Source organism: Cydia strobilella, chromosome 1, assembly GCF_947568885.1.
Source record: "Cydia strobilella chromosome 1, ilCydStro3.1, whole genome shotgun sequence".
NCBI lineage: Eukaryota > Metazoa > Arthropoda > Insecta > Lepidoptera > Tortricidae > Cydia > Cydia strobilella.
Genome location: NC_086041.1, coordinates 31,534,763 through 31,558,917, shown reverse-complemented (window position 1 = coordinate 31,558,917; position 24,155 = coordinate 31,534,763). Strand labels below are relative to the sequence as shown.

Here is a 24,155-nt window from a genome sequence, read left to right as displayed (position 1 = left end):
TCTTTATCGCTCGAATACGCAAGAGTGACAGAGATGTTAGATAACGAAAGTTCGATTTTCTTGTTTCGCGATAGACCCTCAGATTGTGATAGTGGCGCCACCTACGCCGAGTTTCGCGCAATATTCCCTATTATTAAATAAAAAATATATATTACACGAACGTTTTTTTTTTCATTTCCTATTTGGTACAGTCAGCTGCAGAGAAAAGGTACCCCACGTCCATACTAATTTACAGAACTTTGTATGGAGGGGGGGTGCCTTTTCTCTGCAGCTGACTGTACATGACTAGAAACTATACTTAGTCTTTTAGCATTAGAAAAAACGGTAAACCATTTCCACGTGTCTTTTTATTGACAAGTTTTTTTATAAATATAGCAATATTTTACTTATGAAAGCAAAAGTATGTAAATGATCGTATATTATATTTGTTGTGACTTATTTTCAAAGTGTTTTTCGATAAAACGACACGTTAAGATCGCTCGCCTTCTTTCTAATGATAAAAAAACGAGAGGTATAGTTAGACGGTTCTGAGTGGTAGACTGCAAATGAGATAAAAGCTATATTAGGTACATGCATTAATCCTCATATCAGGCGGCTCTTTGATTCCAAGGATTGCATAATTTTTATACTTTTTAATGATTTTTAGAATATGAAAATTATAAAAAGTATAAAAGTTATGCAATCCTTGTATTCCACGCATTTCATTTCATTTCAACGAGCCGCCTGCTACAGATTTCTTGAAATTGCCGCGTTTTTTCAGGTTCAACTTTCATTAGCCAGACTATTATCAATTTGCCAATTTCGTGATTATTCTTTTACACGGCACATAAACTTATGCATAATTTATCGATATAAAAAGTCGACACAGTCACATCCCTAGCAAATTATCAAACTTATGACACCGTACGTAAATGAGAAATAACAAGCATATATGCATCTCTTTTCGGCACATTATCTAATTCGTAAGGAAGTAAAGTACGGGTATACATATTTGCGAAGCATTTTTGCCCGACTTCTATGCTTTAGTCATTATTCTGAGGCAGCTACCAACTGTCATATTGACGTTGACATCAAACTGTCATCGCCACAAAAACTTTCGCACCATTCGCACCCAGCGAAGTGAGCGAAGTTGGTGTTGAAGAAACTCGAAAGTTTGTTTCTATTTCTAACAATCGCAAATTGTTAAAAATGTAATAAATTAGAGTTCATTCCGCCAATTTTGTGTAATAATATTACGATTACTGTAAGCTCTGTAATTGCGTAGCTGTAGAATAAAACAACCGCTCTTTCTCCCGTTATTCCGGAGTGTCCACGTAGATTTTAACTGTTTGTGTTTGTTGAATGTGAAACATGCGTCGTGCTAAAGGGTATCAAGATTTGGATGACAATGCGGTGGGGCCGCGGCCTGGTCCACCGCCGATGCCTGCGCCCCAGGAAATCGAAATGGCTTCGGTAACGGTGGTCCCCGATGGTATGTGGAATTCTGTTATTATTTATTGTTTTACAACGTCAGACGCTGTCTGGAATGCGTGTAATGATTGTTAATGTCGTTGAACATGAAAATGAAATTCTTAAAAGAAACGTGTTGTCTACATTGTTAATAAAGCCATAAAAATTCTTGATAGTCATTTTTTGCTGAAAAATTCTATTTCTTTATGAGAATTTTAGTTCATTGGAGGACAAATAAGTATATATAATACATGACCATAGAAATGTTACATCCATTCTTAAATCTGTATTTTTATTACTATTAAAACACATTTAATAAATATGTTAATCTAATCACTAACATCTATTTTTACATTCTATTGCACTAAAATAACATAACTTTAAGGTATTTCTGTACTAATAGAATTCTACTCATTGTAGCATCAGTGGGGGGGACACTCCTCCTTTCGGGCTTTCTCGGCTCCGTTCTTCTCAGCATTGCTTTGAGCAATTATTAGGGTTGACACAACTTGACATCCCTTACCACAGATAAGATAATGACTTGAATTTTGACAACCCTAAACAGTCGTAAGGGTTAGTGCCATACATTAGACAGCATATTTCGTCCCTGAATCGCTGTCAAACTTTGGTTTTGTAGGAAGTGTCCCCTCTGTACAGTAGTACTATAATTTATTCTTTGGTAGCATTGAGTTTCTCAGAATTTACATATCATATATTATATAGAAATACTTTAAGATAACACATACAACACAAACTAGATGCTAAACAATATCCCCACTAGGCATAATGCCACGGCAAGCCATAACGCTGCTTTTCAGTATTAAACACAGATTACAGAATACCGACACAATAGTATAAAATAAATTAGGCGTTAGTTGGATATTTAACATTGCTTGCATATTTGCTGTGAGTTTCCATGCACCTGCACAAGATGTAAAGTCCCCAATTCATATTGGGCTGGCTAGTTTGTGAGCAGTTCAAACCCTCTTGTAAACTTCCTTAAGATAAACAAAAACCATAGTGTATCTCCTAGTCCATACCAGCTTTTAGACAAAAACTCGTAATACAAACTTTTTGGCGTTTACCTTGAGTTTCATGCTATCTTTCATTCCTTTCACCACTTGGACCTTATTGGGATTAGTCCCGGGGTTTCCTCATTATGTTTTCCTTCACCGAAAAGTGACTGGTAAATATCAAATGATATATTGTACATAAGTTAGGAAAACTCACCTGGGGTTTGAACTAGGGCTCGCGGTCGAATCCGTGTTTCGTTTACACGTTTCGAATACCCGTCTCCGAATAATACGTAAACGGTTTTCTGGCCCGTTCCGCACGTTTAATTAAGAAACGTGTAGTTAAGACCCGTGTACACGGATAAACGGGTATTCGAAGATACGTATCTTATTTATCCGTGGCTCCGGACACGTCCTTGACGATAGTAGCGAAGGAACGAACGCCAGCTACAAATGAATAGACAAACGATTCATGACGAGTTTCTGTCATATTTAACCTTATTCCGTGGGGTCATAGAGTCGAAATTTAATAAACGGTTTAGAAAACCCTTTCTTGAGCAGGTAGTTTTTGCTTGCAATAGGTATTACGAGTATTCACGCTTCTTATCAAAGTAGTATTTTATATAGCACTTTAAATAGCTACTTTTTTTTACGTTGCGGGTTAGCAATAAAATAAAATAAAAACCTGCTATTCCTATTTAAAAAAAAAAAATAGAACCATGGAGTTCAGTATGTAGGCAGGAAGTCAAACTAATGTTCGAAATTGGCATTAGGTAAGTATTTATAAAAAAAAAATTTTTTAACTTGCTTCTTTATTTTTAGTTTAATTTGAGAACATGATATGAAATTATATTTCTTGTCATATACCTTATAAAACAAAGTCCCCCGCCGCGTCCGTATGTCTGTCTGTATGTTCGCGATAACCAGACCTCACCTATGAATGAAGTTTTTCTTTGGGAATGTTTATGCGTATATTTTGTTAAGGTTTGGTTTAAATTGGTAGAAGTATGACGATGTTTGCTAATGAAGTTAGAAAAAATCACGCTGGCCAGGAGCTTAATCGGTAACGCTGCCCAATCTATTTGAGATATAACGACACAATGTATGGTGGAAAAAAGTCTACAAAAAAGTGCGCGATGGCTGTCTGTCTATATTTTAAGAATAATTAACCCATTATTAACTTCTAAAAAAACCGGACAAGTGCGAGTCGGACTCGCCCACCGAAGGTTCCGTACAAAATTTAATTTTAAATTTTAGTTGTTATAGCGGCAACAGAAATACATGTGTAAAAATTTTAACTGTCTAGCTATCACGGTTCATGAGATACAGCCTAGTGAGTGGTGACAGACAGGTGGATGGAAGTCTTAGTATTATTGGGCTTCCGATGTGAATACTTGTTACAGAATGTATTTTATTATGCTTGACTCTCCATGCGAAGCCGGGGCGGGTCTCTAGTTATTAATAAACATTTTAAATCAACTAGATAAAATTGCACCGTCTCAATAAATTCTAATTGTTTTTGCTTTAGGTACCTCTTACCATAATAAAACGCTTTTTAGTGCGGCGCGGCTGCAAAACAATGGAAAACATTTTCTTGTGCAGATGTTTTGACCTTATTACAACGACATAAAGCTTATAATTCGCGGTGACACTTGTGATAATAGTTTGGGAACCTACATGTTTTCGACGATGACAAACAAAAGGATATTGGAAAACAATGGATGGATGGACCATTTAAGTTTATTACCTGAACGCTAGTGAGAAAGTGACCAAAGTGAATTATGAATGATTACCAATTTAAAGACCTATCTTAATGTAATTAGCAATATTATCGCAAGTTATCCAAGGTAGTATGGGTCTTTATGGTTCTTGGGTAAAGTTCTGCTTTTCATTTGAGCATGATTACTCGATAATCCCGCTTTTGTGTACCTAACTTTTTTTGCGCCGTTGGCAGGTTTGTTGTTTTCGCAAAGCAGTAATACACCTGAGATAAAAATAACCACGAAATAATTAAACTGTTATTTTTAATGAATATTGTATTCTGTCTGCACACCTATTATTAATGAAAAAATACAATACCATAATGTAATTATAAAAAAAAACAATGATCGATATCAAATTTATGTAATTAGCTTAGAAGCAATCGGTTTTATTAAATGATATAAATAGTTTAAAATAAAAATTATATATACCTACTATTAAACATAGGAAGATGGCTCAGTACCTATGTTTTATCAATACGGTTAAAAACAATTTAAAAAAAAGTAATTGTGCGGTTTTATGAAACCACGATGCAAGTGAAACTTTTCGGATTGTAGGCATTTAACTAAAAAAATTCGGAAATTAATTCGAATTACGGTATTAAAATCGCGGTTTTAATGTTAACTTAATAAATTGGGGCGATAGAATAAAAGTTTTACTTTAAAAATCGTAGACAAACGAATTCATCTGAAGTCAACATAATAATAGTGGAAAGTGGACCTTGTTACCATTGTACATTGGCTCAAACTGGTTCGGAGTATTCAGACCCGTTCGGAACGGTCTTAAGTACCCGTGTAAACGGAGATACGTGTCTGAGATACGTTTCTTGGGAACGTTCCTTCGAAACGTTTTCGAATCCCGGCGGTTCCGTGTAAACCGGGTTCTTAGTACCGCCGGGCTTAAGAACACGGGTATTCGTTTCGGCGTGTAACACGGATACCGGGAGCCCTAGTTTGAACCTGCAAATCGCATGCTTGTTACAGCTTGGTATACAGCGTTTAAGTAAATAAAACCTTACGTTATTTAATTCCAGATACATTCACTGTAACGCAAGCTGTGAACGCCCTGGGCTTTGGTTGGTTCCAAGTGAAGCTGTCGCTCTGCACAGGTCTATGCTGGATGGCGGACTCCATGGAGATGACTATCCTGAGCATACTCTCGCCTGCCCTGCATTGTGAATGGAATATAAGCAAGTATGTGTCTTAGACCTACTTGCACCATCCCACTAACCCGGGGTTAAGTGGTTGAACCGTTAACCTAGTGTCAAATTGTACTGATAACCATGGTAATTCTAGGTTTAACCGGTTAACCCCGGGTTAGAGAAATGGTGAAAGTGGGCCTTAATAATAATAATAAATAATAATAAAAGACGTTTATTCAAGAAGTTTGAACATAGGTACATAATAAAAGTACACGATAATGCTTACAAACTAATTGAAAGGGAAGGTGGCTCAGCTGATGTCTGTGCCAAAAAGGCACATCATGGCATTCAGTTCTGTAATACCACCCAACTATAGTCCAATATCTTTGTTCAGGCATATTAGAATGTCATACTTCTTAGACAAAATGTGACATCTTCAACTAAAAGGTACCACATTGTCGGTTGTCGATAAGGTTGATTTCTAATTGAAGCTTTGTGGAAATAGCGTCTTATTGACAACCAACCAAAACAAATATATAACCAACACATGATGACATGGTTTGGTGAATTTCATCTACAATAGTTATTTCAGATATTTCAAAGAATCATCTCAATATATTTGATTGCTTTGAAGGTAATCTACTTAAAAATAGTATTCTTTTAAGATAGTTAATCATTGTGTTATCATGATCTGTTTGTTTTACTAGATACCAACAAGCTTTAACAACCACAGTGGTGTTCCTAGGCATGATGCTCAGCTCTACATTCTGGGGCAACATCAGCGACCGCTATGGACGAAAAACGGTATGATGTTTGCTTGCTGAACCCTTAGACCGCCAAATACGTCATAGTGAGGGCTAACGCGTATGAATTCGCCGCTAGGGGCGCTAGTGTAGATGGTGGTCTTCGCAAAGTTCGAAATGTCAAATGTCACTTGTCACTTCAATGGCTGACAGCTGTTCTTTAGTCTTTTGGACCACCATCAACAGAGGCGCCGAATTGATTGAGGAGTAGCGCGCTGAGTGAGTGGTTCGTTTTGAGGTTATATTCCCATAAATAAAACAACTTTCCTTATTTACTAATCAGGTGGTGGAATATTTTAATATAGGCGTTTAGATGGATGGTAACGAGAAGGAGAAGCCTCCAGATGAGGCTGATGATAATGACATGAACTGGGAGAACGTCTCAAGTAAGCGTAAGCGTAACTTAGATTTATCACCGACCAAGCTGGAGCCTTCCCCTAAAAAAATTGTAATTAACACGACAGAGGCCGACAAGCAGTCGGGTAATACAAATAATACAGTCGAGCCTAATAATAGTCATGTGGTCGAATTAAATAAAAATAATCCAATGGAGGTAAGTCAAAATACTACAGTCGATTTAAACAAAAACAATCCAGTCGAGTTCAACCCACATTTATACAAACACCCCAGTCTGGACAGCAAATACCGAGAGTACAATGCCGAAGATGGTGGACCATTTATAGTTCACGTCTCTAGAGAGTCTGTACCATCTTCCAATGCTTCCCTAAAACCCATCAATGTAGGCCTTTTGCTTACTCAAGCAAAGGTTAACAACATCCAAAAAGAAGGTGGTATTAAGTCAGTAGGTCGCAACAGAGTAGCAGTTACTTTCACCACAGCAGCTGATGCAAATAGCCTCTTAAAGCACCCGCTACTAGCCCAAAATAAGTTTATAGCTGATATTCCCTCATACCATGTATCGCGTATGGGAGTTATACGGGGAGTTCCTTCGGATTGGACTATGGAGGATTTAGTCAACGGTACAAACCTCAAAGAAGGCAAAGGAAAAATCCTTAAGGCTCGCCGTCTGCAGCGGAAAGTGACAAAAGATGATGGATCCCCATCCTGGGCACCAACCCAGTCGGTGGTGGTTACCTTTGAAGGACAATCCTTACCGTCAAAAATTTTCGCCTACTACACCTCACTAGTTGTAGAAGTATATCAACTGCCAATTATTCAATGCAGAAAGTGCCTTAGGTTCGGACATATTCAAACACAGTGCCGGTCTGATGCTAGATGTTATAAGTGTGCACAAAAACACCCCGGTGATGGATGCAATGTAGCTCCAGAACATGTGACGTGTATATTCTGTTCAGGCAGACACTTTGCTACAGACAAAGTATGCAATGAATATGGTCGACAAAAGTCCATTAAACTTGCCATGTCTGAGCAGAATGTCTCATATGCAGAAGCAGCAATACAGTTCTCAGCGGTTCGTAAGCCATATTCAGATGTAGCAAGAATCATGTTTGAACAGGTTACAGACTCTTCCCGATCTTCACAGCCCCCATGCGACCCTAATACTTTCAGGCCATCTCCTTCTCCTCCGCCCACCACTTCATATCGTAAAACCGTATATCGAGCGCCCCGAACGAGGGTCTCTCTCTCTCCGGGTTATGATAGAGAAGCCCACAACAATATTGTCCGAACTCCCCCACCTCAACTCCCCAATGGCCAAGCTCTGAATAGTTCTTACAATAGAATCACCCACAATGAAGACCTAATGGAGCTCTGTTTAAAATTTTTAACAAACATAATCGCTAAGTGGAGCGATTGCCTACCGAACGACGTTGCGCCCTTAATGATCACACTCGCTGAAAGACTTACATTTCACAACAACGGCCCCCCCGGTCACATTTCTACAATGGAATAGCCGAAGCATTGTCCCAAAAAAACCTGACCTTATTCAGCTCATCAACACCTATGCTGTGTCTGTTGCGGCTATTTCGGAGACGTGGTTACGTCCCGGCACTCTTCTCAGAGTGCCGGGCTTCTCATGTCTCCGGGAGGACCGTAATGATGGACACGCCGGATGTGCGTTGTTGATCAAGCGCAGTTACCCTTTCTCCCAAATTCATATCCCCCCTCACTCGGATGGGATTAATGCCGTAGCTGCCAGGGTTATGGGCATTAATTTCATCTCTATATATATCCCCCATCCTGAAGTAGTTAATATGCTTGAATTACAATCTATTCTCAAATCGATTCCACCTCCTCTTATGATTTTAGGGGACTTTAATTGTCACAATATGTCCTGGGGGTCATACCATTCGGATGCGTTTTCATCAGCCCTGCTGGATTTGTTCGATGAAATCAATGTAGGAGTTGTTAATGACGGAACTCCCACGCATCGGGTATACCCAGGCCAGAACCCCCAATCAGTTCCCGATTTATCTGTCTGTTCCCCGAGTTTGTCTTCTTTACTATCCTGGAGGGTATTACGCCAGTCGTTTGGCAGTGACCATTTCCCGATTATTATCACCAAGCCTTCTTCTATTCTTCCATCTCCTTCCCCCGAACCTCTTCTGAAACACAAAATTCAATCAGCAGACTGGCCCAATTATGCATTATTTATAGAGGAAAATATGAAAGAGTGGGACACGAGCGAAATAAGTCAGGATGAAAAATATATAAAATTTAAAAATGTGTTAATAGAGTCCGCCGATAAATATATACCAAAAAAGAAACCTGCTAAACTCAAAATCCCATCACCCCCGTGGTGGAACGCAGACTGTACGGCAGCCGTTAAAAAAAGAGATGCCGCTGAGCAGGATTTCAACAATACAGGAAATTTGGAAGACTACATTTCTTTCAAAAAAATCTCGGCCCGTACAAAACGCTTCCTAGCAAAGGCAAAAAAGAGGGGATGGAAGGGGTTCTGCGAGAATTTATCTCCTAGAACCCCTACATCACTTATATGGCGGAATATAAGGAGGTTCAGGGGTTCGTTTAATCCAGAATCTATGGCCACCACAGATTCTTCCTGGCTGTCAGACTTTGCAGATAAACTTGCCCCGCCAACTGTCCCTGAAGCATCCTGTTTGTTACTTCCCCCGCTGCCAGGCACCGGGAGCTCTCTAGACATGCCTTTCTCATTCTCAGAGCTTAGTCTAGTGCTTAGTGGATTGAGAGATACTACACCGGGAGAGGATGGCATACCATACTGTTTCCTATCTAAGTTAAATACATCCTCACAGGAGTACCTGCTTGGTATTCTAAACCATGCCTTTGGCACGGGAGAGATCCCTGTTGACTGGAAGACCCAAGTCATTATTCCAATCCTAAAACCGTCTAAAAACCCAGACGAGGCTAGCTCATATCGCCCGATTGCCCTGTCCGCGACAATGGGAAAGATACTGGAACATCTGGTTAAAAACAGACTCGAATGGTTTGTGGAAAACAAAGGTATTCTAGCTGACACGCAGTTTGGCTTCCGAAAGGGCCGTAGTACAATGGACAGTTTAAACATTTTAGCAACTGATATCCGACTAAGCTTTTCGAAAAACGAATATCTTCTGGGATGTTTCCTAGATATCTCTGCGGCCTACGACAATGTCCTTCTTCCGGTGCTCAGGGCAAAAATGCTTCATCTGAGCATTCCCGCGAAGATTGTACATATTGTCACCAACTTATTCATGGGTAGGTCAATTAAAATTAGAAATGGTAATTCCTATTACCCGCCTCGGACTTTGTGGCGAGGTCTCCCGCAAGGATCTGTACTCAGCCCCCTGCTTTACAGTATCTACACCTACGACTTGGAACAATCTGTCCTTTCCTTCTGTAATGTCTTGCAGTATGCTGATGATCTGGTCTTATACACCTCAGCAAACTCAATGGACAAAGCCACTGCTAGTCTGAATACAGCGCTGGGTTACCTCAAAGATTGGCTTGATGAACATGGTCTTACCCTATCGCCAACAAAAAGTTGTTTAGTGACTTTCAGTCGCAGAAGGATCATGCCTCCTGCAGATGTCCGTTATGGTGGTGTCATGATACCAAGTAAAGAGTCAGTAAAATTTCTAGGTGTTATTTTAGACCACAAAATGTCGGCCTCCTCACATCACAAATATGTACTGAGTAAATGTGAAAAAAATATTAATATTCTGCGAGCATTATCAGGTGTTTGGTGGGGCTCTCACCCTTATTGCCAGAAGCTACTATACAATGCCATCATACGCAGCCATATAGACTATGGGTCATTTCTAATGGAACCTTGCAATAAGGATGGCCTAGATAAATTAGACCTCATACAGGCAAAATGTTTAAGGATCATACTGGGTGCTATGCTTCCTTCTCCCAAAAATGGCATGCAGGTAGAAGCTGTTGAACCTCCTTTGTCTCTCCGCAGACAATATCTTGCCGACAGGTTCTTGATCAAAGCCAGCTCTTACAACAACCACTTGTTGCTTCCACGCTTGCGGGCACTGGCACTGGAGGTCACTGAAAACCGATATTGGACATATAAAGCCTTTCCAAGAATAATAATGTCTTTTTCAAAACTGTCTAATATTAACCCCAGTCTATATAAATCCGGCGCTAACCCTTTATTTGAGGTGGCATTTGAGACCTTAATATATTCACCTAAAGTTCTATTAGATATAGGAATTTTCAAAAATGATCCAGGAGCAAACAACAAGTTCAATAAATTTTTAGATAAATGGCAAGATTACTTACCGGTTTTTACTGACGCTTCAAAGGTGGATCCTACAAAATGTGTGGGAGCAGCGGTGTGGATTCCTCGGTACAATATTGCCCTCCCATTTAAATGTCCTCCTCAAGCATCCATTTTCACAGGCGAGGCAGTTGCTATTCTTGAGGCTGTCAAATATGCAGAGACCCACAATATTAAAAACACCATTATCATCTCTGATAGTAGGAGTTGCCTGCAGGCTATTGTAGGCAACCAATTCAAATTCAAAGCAAAATTTCCATTGATTCTCGAAATCAAAGCTTTGCTACGTAGGTGTGAATCAAGGGGCCTACATATTGTTCTCGGGTGGGTTCCAAGCCACTGTGGTATTAACGGCAATGAGATGGCTGATATGTGGGCAAAACGAGCGATTGACATCGGATCAATGAAGCAGGAAATTTACGGTACTGACCTATTGAGTTGTGCGCTATCCAATATGTTTAATACATGGCAGAAGCAATGGGATACCTCTAGAATACAGACAGGTAAACATTATGGCTGTGTACAACCTCGAATTACTCGAAAACCGTGGTTCTATCGTTTTCGTACTTCTCCGAAATGGGTAATATCGACCATTTGTCGTTTACGCTTAGGTAAAGTATGTACTCCGTTATTTCTGGCTATGATTGGTGTCCGTGCGAACTCATTGTGTGAATGCGGGTTGGATGAGGGTAACTTGGACCACATCTTCTTTGCTTGTTCAGGGTGTAGTTATTCACTGTACGATGTATTACCCGAAAATGTTCCACGACCTATATGCTTTAGCTCACTGCTTTGTCACATGGATACTAGGCTTACTTCTATACTCATTAAATATTTACAAACGAACAACATTAAACTCTAAATAGCGTCTTATCTTTTATAATCTAATGCGTCTAATTATTTATGTTTTATTCTATACTTCATATTTATTTTATATATCGTTTTCTTCTCTTCCACTTCCTTCATGTTGGCACTATTAACGTTCTGTCACCCACTTCCCGCTTTTTTTCTACTAATTTTTGTATTCGTCATGTGTTTGTCTGTGATGTTCATAACAATTATTCGTTTTTAGGTCTTCCCAACCACAACCTCCCAGACTACCGAACATTCTCCTCACGTGTGAAAGTCAAAAACCGACATTGGCAAATTCACCCCGTGCAAAATTGCGGGGAGTAAAAGCCAGATAGGATAAAAAAAAAAAAAAAAAAAAAAAAACAGAGGCGCCAACTGGTGAGCAAAAAAAACGATAGCCCTCATTATGACGCGCGCGGCTACATCCCAATGTCAACTTTCGTGCATAGGCGTGGGATTCAAAGGCTGTCTTCTATGACGCTGAAGATTAGAATACACGCAGTTACATAGTGTTTATATATAGTTTGTTGACAAAATATTGAAAAAAACCGGCCAAGTGCTAGAAGGACTCGCACACGAAGGGTTCCGTACCATTATCTATAAAAACAGTCACCCATCCAAGTACTGACCCCGCCCGACGTTGCTTAACTTCGGTCAAAAATCACGTTTGTTGTATGGGAGCCCCACTTAAATCTCTATTTTATTCTGTTTTTAATATTTGTTGTTATAGCGGCAACCGAAATACATCATCTGTGAAAATTTCAGCTGTCTAGCTATCACAGATCACGAGATACAGCCTGGTGACAGACGGACAGCAGAGTCTTAGTAATAGGAACCCTAAAAAAACAATGATTTGGATGTACACCTGCATAAAACCCTTTGAACGCCGCCTGTAATATATAAAGAGATATTCTTCGAGCAACACCGGCTTCCGACACGAAGGCGACATTGTAAACCTTATTGGAATGCAAGAAGGTTAATATTAAACATCAGTTAACGTGTGAGTCCGTGTGCGTCTTTTACGTTCAAAAAGTTAAGACTTCAATCGTTTTACCAAATCACGTATGAGTCATGTATCGTGTAATAATGACGACAATATAACTATTATGTGTTTGATTCGATCTTTTTAACAGTTTCATAACATAGTAGTCTGTACAGCTTTTCGCCGATACTTTTACATGCTATTTGTAAAACAAGGTAAAAACCTTTACATATGTTTTTTTATCGACAGGCTCTAAGCATGTGCGGAGTCCTGCTGTTCTACTACGGGCTTCTAAGCGCCATAGCACCGAACTTCCTCTGGCTACTCTTTCTTAGAGGTCTTGTGGGCTTCGCCATTGGCTGTGTGCCACAGTCGTAAGTATATCTTCCTTCAACAAGTTCATATGAGTTTATTTGAGTTCTGCTGTTCTACTATGGACTGTTGAGCGCGGTATCTCCTAACTTCTTCTGGCTATTCATTTTTGGAGGTCTTGTGAGCTTCGCTAATGGCTGTGTGCCACAATCGTGAATATAGCTATAATTCCAAATATAACATAACTGGCATAGAGGGAAATTACATGAAGGAGCAAGATTTTGAAAACGCCACTTGCATTATTTTAGTGAGAACACTAATTTCCCGTCACACAAATTTACTCTTACAATATTCGCTCCGAAACTACCGATTACAGAAATTATGGTAAATATAGTGGCTGTTTCAAAAACTGGCTCCTTTATGCCACTTTTCCCCTACAAGTGCGTATCTACGAAGTGAGCCATAGCCGTATTACATCTATGTAATAAAAACGCCCATCTGTTGTAGTTTGGTCTTTAATCTAATGCAATTATTAAACCTTTACAGTACATATGGTGCTACTTTCTCGCACTAGTGCGTCAAATAGCACTTTTCGTGCATATGTCGAAAGTTTAAAGGGCCATATGTACTGTAAAACGTTGTACGATACACGTGCGAATAGGTAATTCGCAACTCGTGTCGATTTAAAACACTCCCTGCGGTCGTGTTTTAATTTATCGCCACTCGGTTCGAATTTCCTCTTATCCGCACTTGTATCGTAAATAACTATTGAAATTGACTAGCCTGCTTATATTTTTTTTGTTTATGTACCTAATATGATTTTTTTGTTTTTCAGTGTCACATTGTACGCAGAGTTTCTGCCCACCAAGCAGAGGGCTAAATGCGTCGTCCTACTTGATGTAAGCTTCTTCTAACCTAATTCTTTCTCTTCTTATCTTATCATTAATCGAAGACCTAATTCATATAACAATATGATGATATTGATGATGTAAGATTTGACCCACTTTTTGTGTAGTGTTTCTGGGCGCTTGGAGCTTGTCTGGAGGTGGCCCTGGCGCTGGTGGTGATGCCGACTCTGGGGTTCCACTGGTTACTGGCTCTCTCCACTATACCACTGCTGATATTCGCTTTCATATGCCCGGTAAGTATTTAAATACACCATGTTTTGAGAAAAGGTAGACTTATTGACGGAACAATTATGCTCTTTTTCTATATTTTAGTGAGTGCGGTCCGGAAAAAATATTCCATTAGGATCTAAAAAATATATATATAGTGTCATATGAATTTCTCAAAAGGAAAAAAATAATGGGACCATTCGATTCCTTACATTTTACTAAAAATAATATACATATTATATAGCAACAATATACATAAACGCAATATTTCACCGACAAAATCCCAATTTCCTTGTTTTGCATACATCGAAACGGCTTTTAAGCAATAACGACGTTACATCGTGACGTCACGACGTATTGCCATTTTGTTAGGAGCGTTTCGTCAGTAGTGCGGGTGCCAAACTTTGACCATCGTTTGTGACTTGTATGGCAATGGGTCCCATACAGACATTTGATCCTAAAAATAAACCTAAATCTACTGATACCATTAACAAACATTTGTCAACTACCCTATTATTTCCATCTATAAATTTGTTTATTATATTGACACTGATGCTTGCAGCGCCGACAGTTTTTCAGCTTGACCTTATTTTTTTTTCGAGTTTTTGTAAATGTATTTGTTTCGTTTTAGTGGCTGCCAGAATCGGCGAGGTTCCACGTCGCTAGTGGGCATCCGGATAAAGCACTATCCACGCTGGAACAAGTAATATATACATAGCAATATATAGTCTATCAAACAACTTTGTCAGTAGAAAATGGCGCGAAATTTAAAATTTCCATGGGACGATAACCCTTCGCCCTATTTTTTTTCAAATTAACCGCTTTTTTACTGACGGAAATGGCTTGATAGACTATAGGTAGGTACATATAATCAGATTGCAGCCGAAGCTAGTTAATTTGGGCTATTTTGACGTAACAACAGATTCACCACATATTACTTTGGATTTGGATTACTAATTGTTTTTTTTTATTAATTCTAGATAGCTGCAGACAACGGACGACCGATGTTGTTAGGACGACTGGTGTGCGACGACTCAGTGGGTATAGGACAACGGGGACGGCTCAAACATCTGCTCATACCGCAACTGAGAGCGACTAGCTTACTGTTGTGGGTTATATGGTAATTACTTGTTTATTAATATTAGCGGCAGACAATGGACAACCAATGTTGTTAGGACGACTGGTGTGCGACGACTCAGTGGGTATAGGACAACGGGGACGGCTCAAACATCTGCTCATACCGCAACTGAGAGCGACTAGTTTACTGTTGTGGGTTATATGGTAATTACTTGTTTATTAATATTAGCGGCAGACAATGGACAACCAATGTTGTTAGGACGACTGGTGTGCGACGACTCAGTGGGTATAGGACAACGGGGACGGCTCAAACATCTGCTCATACCGCAACTGAGAGCGACTAGCTTACTGTTGTGGGTTATATGGTAATTACTTGTTTATTAATATTAGCGGCAGACAATGGACAACCAATGTTGTTAGGACGACTGGTGTGCGACCACTCAGTGGGTATAGGACAACGGGGACGGCTAAAACATCTGCTCATACCGCAACTGAGAGCGACTAGCTTACTGTTGTGGGTTATATGGTAATTACTTGTTTATTAATATTAGCGACAGACAACGGATGATCAATGTTGTTAGGATGACTGGTGTGTGACGACTCAGTGGGTATAGGACAACGGGGACGGCTCAAACATCTGCTCATACCGCAATTGAGAGCGACTAGCTTACTGCTGTGGGTTATATGGTAATTACTTGTTTATTAATATTAGCGGCAGACAATGGACAACCAATGTTGTTAGGACGACTGGTGTGCGACGACTCAGTGGATATAGGACAACGGGGACGGCTCAAACATCTGCTCATACCGCAATTGAGAGCGACTAGCTTACTGCTGTGGGTTATATGGTAATTACTTGTTTATTAATATTAGCGGCAGACAACGGACGACCGATGTTGTTAGGATGACTGGTGTGTGACGACTCAGTGGGTATAGGACAACGGGGACAGCTCAAACATCTGCTCATACCGCATCTGAGAACAACTATCTTACTGCTGTGGGTTATATGATAAATACTTATTAAATAATATTAGCGGCAGACAACGGACGACTAATCTCGGAACAACTATTAGAGATCGGACAACGGGGGCGGCTTAAATATCTGCTCATGAGAACTCCCACACTGTTGCTGTGGGTTTTATTTCGTAATGTTTTAGATTAAATTTGTCATCATCACCGCTGATCTTTTTCTTTAAAATCTTTATGCAACACGTATTTTAAGTCACTGCGACGTATTTGTGCTAGGGAATGCAAAACCGGTTTTGCATTTGTATGAAAATCCGGTTAATATTCGGTTATTAACCGATTTTTCCATACAATCAAAATTCGGCTGCATTCCCTAATTTGTGCGAACTGATCTCAGCACTCACAGTGCTTGAAAATGGAGATCAAGGGTCTCCAGAACATGTCGTGACTCGTCACTAGAATTTAGGTAGGTATATTAAGTGCCGCAATATCGTCTCGGTAATTTACGTGAAAACACGACAAGAAAAAATGTTTCATATTTCATATTATTTATTCAGTATAACAATAAACATTGTGTTTGAATTTCTATTATAATTAACTTAACCTAATTAAATATTTACATTAAATAGTTAAAATTAAATATTATATAATAATCCATGCTCATTATTTTAATGAATTACATACGTTTCATTTTCAACTTATTCATTATCAACATATTATTACAATTACAAGTGCGAATACAATTAATATAAGAATGTCATATACATCTAACTAATATCTTATATCGTCATCCAATAAATATATGTTAATGTTAATTGTATGTTAATGTAAATGTTAATTTTATATTAAAAGAAAAATGAAAAAATTCACCGCTTCCGGCATGACTTGGACCTTGACTTGACCTGCGACCTTTGGAAACCCTACCAGAAGCGCGCATCTTTCCATTCCTTCCTTCATATGTACACGCCTCGGGGTGGCGTCTAGCGAAAAAAAAATATAATTCCTGTTTTTTTTTTCTATTGAAGTTTTAACTTATTGAAGTCTATTTACTTTCCCAGGATGTCCTGCGCCTTTTGCTACTACGGCCTGGTTTTGATGACTACGGAACTTTTCGAAACGGAGCCAGGCGGCTCTTTGGAGCCCTGCGCCGCCGACTGCCGACCTCTGCAAACCACAGATTACATGGATTTATTATGGACTACGCTTGCTGAGTTTCCAGGTAGGTACTTTTTCCATTTATCTCATCATTATTTCATCCGAAATAGTACTTGTGACTTGAAAAAAAATATTGGTATAACTAAACTCATTACATTAAATATTGTTGATTTCGAACGCGACCATAAGGTGGCACGCGAGCTCTGGATGCGTAGCCATGATGCCATCGTTTACGCTCCGTAGCTAACGAAACTCAACTGTCTCTGTCGCACTAAATATGGAAGAGTGATAGAGAGAGAGTACCGTATCGTTCGCTACGGAGAGAACGGTTGGCATCTTGGTTACGCATCCTGAGGAGCTCTTATTTTATTTTATTTTTATTTTATTAATTCAAAAAAATTACACAGCATTACAGCGAACTAATACACTGAGAAATTTATAATAGAAAGTATTTATACAACTAGGTACATGATACAGTCTAGAAAGGACAACAGAACAAATGTAAGAAAAAAAACTAATACAAAACAGATGATTCACGCTTATCCATCGCCTCATAGTACTTCATACATTCTTTACACAGATCCATCCAACTACTTGCAAATAAATCACATTCCGGTGCTGATGCGAGGAGCGCGTTGATATACTGTAGAGCGCGGACAAGTGGTGATTTGCCATGAGACATAGTGCGCGTTTTAGGCACAGCTAATAGGTGAGGACTTCGCGGTCGTAAATTAATTTGGGCCTTAGCTATAGATGGTACGAACAGGCGTACGAGCTGTGCAACCAGTTCAAGGCAGTCCGAGTTTCCCCGTAAGACATTACATGCAGTAGTCAAGAGCCCGTAGTTACGCCTTACCTCTAAGGAATTAAACCCCAAAACGCCAAGCAGGAACTTTGATTATTAAAGATATTAAGAGCTCCATAGACCTTGCAACACACCGCATGCGATTTTGAATACATTGCGACAGTTGAGCGATCGATTGAATTCGATGGACCTAAGTAGTTTGTTGGCGAAACGAAATTTTTTGCCAAAGTTTTCAACCAAAAGGGTACTTATTGTCGGTTGTCAATAAGACGCTATTTCCATCCAAGCCAGGCGTGTCTCACTCCGCGATTTCGTCGCGTCGCTACAAGTACCTGCGGCCGCCTCAATTTTGAGGTTTTGCCATATATAGTAATTGCCGCGCACCGTTACGGAACGGACGCTTGCGCGTGCAAGCGCGTGCCATCGCCGCTTTGCGCGTAGTAGACGCGTTTTGTTAGAGAGTGAATCTTCTGCACCTACTTTTTTTTTTAATAGCCTGTAGTGTCTCACTGCTGGGCAAAGGCCTCTCCCTTTGATTTCCATGACTCCCGTTGTTGAGCTGTTTCCGGCCAGTTATTAGTGAAGGTGTCTAAGTCGTCCCGCCATCTCCGCCTGGGCCTGCCACGTCCGCGCTTCTTTTGCGGCATCCACTTGGTGGCTATACTAGCCCACCTATCCGGATGCATGCGGCAGACGTGGCCTACCCCTGTACCTACTACCTATTATATATTCTGTGATAAAGCTTCAATTTGAAATCAACCTTATCGACAACCGCCAATGTGGTACCTTTTTAGTTGAAAACGTCACATTTATGAAATATGTACTTCCACTTTTAAATTGTTTCAGGCATCTTCGCAACCATATTCATCATCGAGAAGTTCGGCCGCAAGAAGACCATGGCCTCACAGTTCATCATATTCTCTGTATGCGTGTGTATGCTGATCTACAACGAGAAGTAAGTTGTGTTACTTGTGGTGTTGTCTAAAAACCATGAATCTAGTATAACGGGATCGGGCATGAGGGGTGGGGGGTAATGACTGAACGGGGTAGTCTTATGTATCTTTCAGTAGGACTAGCAGAGAAAGCGCTGTTATTGCTTGTCCTTGTTACGGTCTCACATTTTTTTAAATCCCCACCATAAATTTAGTATGGTTTATGGTGGGCTACAAATCTACTCGATCAATCATATCATATTGTCGCATTGCGTATGTTCTGTCCCTTACGGGCGCACGTGTATAGCTCATCTATGTAGTGCTAGGTCTATGCTAAAAAAACCGGCCAAGTGCGAGTCGGACTCGCGCACGAAGGGTTCCGTACCATTACGGAAAAAAACAGCAAAAAAAGTCACGATAGTTGTATCGGCTGCCAATTAAATTGGTGGTTGTACAGCCCCATTTAAATATTTATATTATTCTGTTTTTAGTATTTGTTGTTATAGCGGCAACAGAAATACATCATCTGTGAAAATTTCAACTGTCTAGCTATCACGGTTCATGAGATACAGCCTGGTGACAGACAGACAGTCGGACAGACAGACGGACAGCGGAGTCTTAGTAATAGGGTCCCGTTTTTACCCTTTGGGTACGGAACCCTAAAAACGTATTTTTTATGAATGATATTGCTTCGTTATTTCGTTAGATAATAACATGTTAGTCTATTCGTATCAGTAAGTTATATTTATTTACTTGCATGCCACCTTTTTAGGTGGGTTCCCCTTACCAGGGTACATTTAAATGATTATAGTGTAATGCTTAGTGTGTTAGTGTAGTTTAGTGCAAGGAAACTCTAAAAATTGTTTAGTGAAGTAATTAAAGGTCACATTTCTTTGCTTCAGAATTTAGATCTTGGAAACTAGTGTTTTAAGTTTTTTTGATTGAAAGAAATTTTCTTTTATGTTCCAGCCGCGTATTTTTGACATGTATTCTGTTCTTGGCGCGTGGCATCATCGCCGGGCTGTTTCAGGCCGCTTACGTTTATACACCAGAGGTAAGTAATTATTCTTGTCCGCACGGGAGCTCAGCGGCGTTTTTGCTCCCTAGTTTCTTTGGACACTTTTTTGACGAAGTGTTTCGATAACGTGAGGCATTTCATTCGGTTGTCTGATTTAATATCTTGTCTTTTTATTAATTATATAACAATTCAAGTCTTGGAGACCCTTTACATATCTGGATAATTTGATGATCTTTTTTATTATTATATACATTTTATCTCTGACACCTAGAGACTTTTACATCTCTAAACAATTTTAGTACTTCTGTTGTTTGTATATTTTTTATTAGTTTTTTGTGTAAGTAATTTGACATTTATATTTATGTAATTGTTTGTAATTTTGGGTTAGTTTTATTGTTTGTAAAATTGACATGTAAAAGTGCCCCTGTGGCGGTGCTGAATAAATATTTGATGTTTGATATATTCGCGATTTTGGTTAACTATAGTAGCAGGCGTGTCTCACTCCGCGATTTCGTCGCGTCGCTACAAGTACCGGTACCTGGTTTTGCCAAAGTAATTGCCGCACACCGCTATGGAACGGACGCCTGCACGCGCTTGCGCCGCCTTGCGCGTAGTAGTCGCGTTTTGTTAGGGAGTGAATCTTCTGTGCCTAGTACTATTATATATTCTGTGCTAGTAGAGGTATCAGTCACCTCTACTATCATAATAGTAGTATTCTGGTTAAATATCCAGAAATATCATCAAAATGTAAAGCCTCTTGGTCAAAATGTGTCCAAAGAAGTAAGGCGTTTGAAACGCTCGTGATTTTGATCCAAGGGATTGTGGGGGATTTGACAAGTCACGTTTTACTAGCTGCCCTATCATAGACATATATCGCAAAATAGCAACTTTACTTCATGCTTAACGGGCCTGCAATTCGCCTGTTTTGCATCACAAAAAAATGTTCGGTCATAGCCTTATAACTACTATGAATAGATGGCTATCTTGTCATAATTACGATGGATGATTTATCGAATTAATTAAATTTCAAATTTGATTGACTCAATCAACCTTATATCGGCATTCTGCCAGTCTAAGGGTCGGTTGCACCAAACTGTTTGTCATCGTTAAAGAGTTCGCTAAATTTTATTGCATGGAAAGTTTCATAGTAAACCGCCGCGGCGCGCCGGGTGATGTTAATCAGTCTGTCAAGTGCGGATGGTGCAACTGGCATTAATAGCACAGAATAAGTAATAGTATTATCATACAGAACTGCCACGCACCGCCCCGCCCCGACTCGAATTACCTCGCCCCGCGATAGCAGATTAACGGCCGTTTGCCGGCCGCTCAGCCGGCGGCTGCTGTTTTTAAGCAACTTACACTATGATGCATGACGCGTGTACAGACGTGCCGTTCACACATAGAAACGCAAGTGATTTTTGATGTATAGCGTGTCCACCCTGTGCTAATAGTGTTGGGCAGTGATTACAGTAAGTGGTAATTCGCAGGTGTACCCCACAGCGCTGAGATCGACGGCCGTAGGCGCCTGCAGCGGCGTGGCGCGCCTCGGCGCTATGATCACGCCCTACGTCGCGCAGGTAGGCTAATTTAACCCTTGTCTCATATTAATAAGGTCCACAACTGCATGGCGTAATTGCATAAAATTACTGTACAGTTACGCTAATTTTACGATACACACAGAATATGATTTTAGTCACTCGTGTGACATGTTTCGGCAGTACGCGGCACGCGGGTATCGTGAATTGATGCTCAGCACTATTATTGCTTGAAACATTACTGTCGGCCGGGGATCGGAAACCGTTTTATTTTTCAAACCGTTTGCGTTTATTCACCCGGGAACGAAAGGGATTTCGTTTGCGGTTACCGGTTAAAGAACTGTTCTATTGAGATACCGGTTTATGCCAAATTTGTTCGTCATTCGTTTTTGTGGAACGAAAATAACCGGTTAAATTGAAAATATCGAAGCAAGATAGAACGAGAACATATTGCTATCTCTTTCACGTATGAAGACGAGTTTAACCGAGCGTGTCCGAAAGCCGAGAGTAACCGGTATTATATCGTTTTCCGCGAACCATCAAATTTAGTCCCCTCTTCGTACCGGTTACGAGAGGGAGCGATTTTTTTTAGTTCACGTTCAATCAATTAACCGGTTTTTAATTAACGAAATAATATAAAGGTTTCCGAACGACATTAACCTGTATTTCAATACCGGTTCCGAGCCCTGCTATCGGTACTGTACTATTGAAAGTGCACCGAATCATGTCGCGTGACTGGCTTAAAACACGTAAGTTAAACAGTAAAATTAGTTAAATGACAGTATGACAACAGTCTAAATTCGATTAGATACTGCAAAATTGTTTAACCTGTTTTTAGGGTTCCGTACCCAAAGGGTAAAAACGGGACCCAATTACTAAGACTCCGCTGTCCGTCTGTCTGTCAGCAGGCTGTATCTCATGAACCGTGATAGCTACAGTTGAAATTTTCACAGATGATGTATTTATGTTGCCGCTATACTAAAAAGTACGGAACCCTCGGTGGGCGAGTCCGACTCGCACATGGCCGGTTTTTTTTTAACGTACGTTTCCAGGTGCTCCTAAAGAACTCAATAGCGTTAGCGACGGGCGTGTACGCGGCCGCCGCCGTGCTGGCCGCCGCCGCCTGTCTACTCCTTCCCATCGAGACCAAGGGCCGGGAGATGCGCGATTCCGTCAACGCCACTACTTAAGGTCTGTTTACATTCCGAAAAATATAAGCACTCATACGCAGTTGTGACATCAACCTAGGCTACATCAGGATACTTGTCTAGATCGAGGAAGTATTCAGGTCATCATCATCATTCTAGCCTTCAATCGCCCACTGCTGAGCATAGGCCTATCTTCGTGTACGCCACTTATCACGGTCCTGGGCTAGTCTCATCCAAAAGTGCCCCGCGATTTTTCGAACGAGCCAGCTGACGCCATTCAGCAACATTTGCAGTATTCAGGTATTACTAAAGAACTCAATAGTGTTAGCGACGGGCGTGTACGCGGCCGCCGCCGTGCTGGCTGCCGCCGCCTGTCAACACCTACTTATCGAGACCAAGGGCCGGGAGATGCGCGAGTCCGTCAACGCCACTACTTAAGGTCTGTTTACATTCCGAAAAAAAATTCAACCCTATAAGCACTCATACGCAGTTGTGACATCAACCTAGGCTACATCAGGATACTTGTCTAGTTCGAGGAAGTATTCAGGTATTACTAAAGAACTTAATAGCGTTAGCGACGGGCGTCTACGCGGCCGCCGCCGTGCTGGCCGCCGCCGCCTGTCAACAGTCAACACCTACTTATCGAGACCAAGGGCCGGGAGATGCGCGAGTCCGTCAACGCGACTTCTTAAGGTCGGTTCCCACATCTCAAAAACTCTACAGCCCTATAACACTCATACTCACTTGTGACTTTAACCTAGGCTAGTTGCCTAAATCGAGGAAGTAGTCAGTCAGGTGAGATTACTAAAGAACTCAATAGCGTTAGCGAACCTGCTCCTCACCATAGTGACCAAGGGTCGAGAGATGCGCGATCCCGTCACCATCACTATTTAGGTACTTATTAAGGTAAGGTAAGATAAGATAAAATTTATTTAATTGAAAGATATCCAAAAATAAAAACAATCAAAATACGCTTAAATACTATTTACTAAAATGTATGATCTTGTAAGCAAAAATTGTGACTGGCTCTAACATATTTTACATCAATATCTAAACTAAGTAACGTACCGGAGGATGGTAGGCAAAAGATGGGGACTTGCCCCTCACATTATACTATGGCTGTACAAAATGGTAATAATGCCAATGATCAGCTACGGCGCGGTTGTATGGTGGCTCCGCACCCAGCTAACCACAGTAATAGACAAACTAAATAAAACACAAAGACTAGCATGTGTGGCTGCAACGGGCTGCATGAGAACTACTCCGACTGCAGCTCTAGAAATAATGCTAGGACTCCTGCCACTACACATGTACATACAGAAAGAAGCGGCTGCCACAGCTCTTCGTTTGAAGAATCTAAACCTATGGACATCTTTCAGCTCATCGCACAAGAAGATCTATGAAAATACGATCTCAAAA

The 24,155-nt window shown here is 40.4% G+C and overlaps 1 protein-coding gene across 1 annotated transcript; it reads left to right on the top strand.

Moving 5' to 3' along the window:
• Positions 1-1,163: 1,163 nt before the first annotated feature.
• On the top strand, positions 1,164-22,811 carry LOC134744289 (synaptic vesicle 2-related protein). Its single transcript, XM_063678050.1, has 13 exons — positions 1,164-1,471; positions 5,257-5,416; positions 6,072-6,168; positions 12,923-13,047; positions 13,821-13,884; positions 14,001-14,126; positions 14,732-14,803; positions 15,081-15,220; positions 17,202-17,362; positions 18,950-19,058; positions 20,005-20,089; positions 21,541-21,630; positions 22,641-22,811. Exons 1-13 carry the CDS (start codon positions 1,351-1,353, stop codon positions 22,776-22,778), a joined length of 1,488 nt encoding a protein of 495 aa, XP_063534120.1. The 5' UTR covers positions 1,164-1,350; the 3' UTR covers positions 22,779-22,811.
• The last annotated feature ends 1,344 nt before the right edge of the window (positions 22,812-24,155 follow it).

Coding starts and splice junctions, on each gene's coding strand:
- LOC134744289 (XM_063678050.1), top strand. CDS start 1,351: ATGCGTCGTGCTAAAGGGTATCAAGATTTGGATGACAATGCGGTGGGG. Junction 13,048..13,820: donor ATTGGCTGTGTGCCACAGTC/GTAAGTATATCT, acceptor TTTGTTTTTCAG/TGTCACATTGTACGCAGAGT. Junction 14,804..15,080: donor CACTATCCACGCTGGAACAA/GTAATATATACA, acceptor TATTAATTCTAG/ATAGCTGCAGACAACGGACG.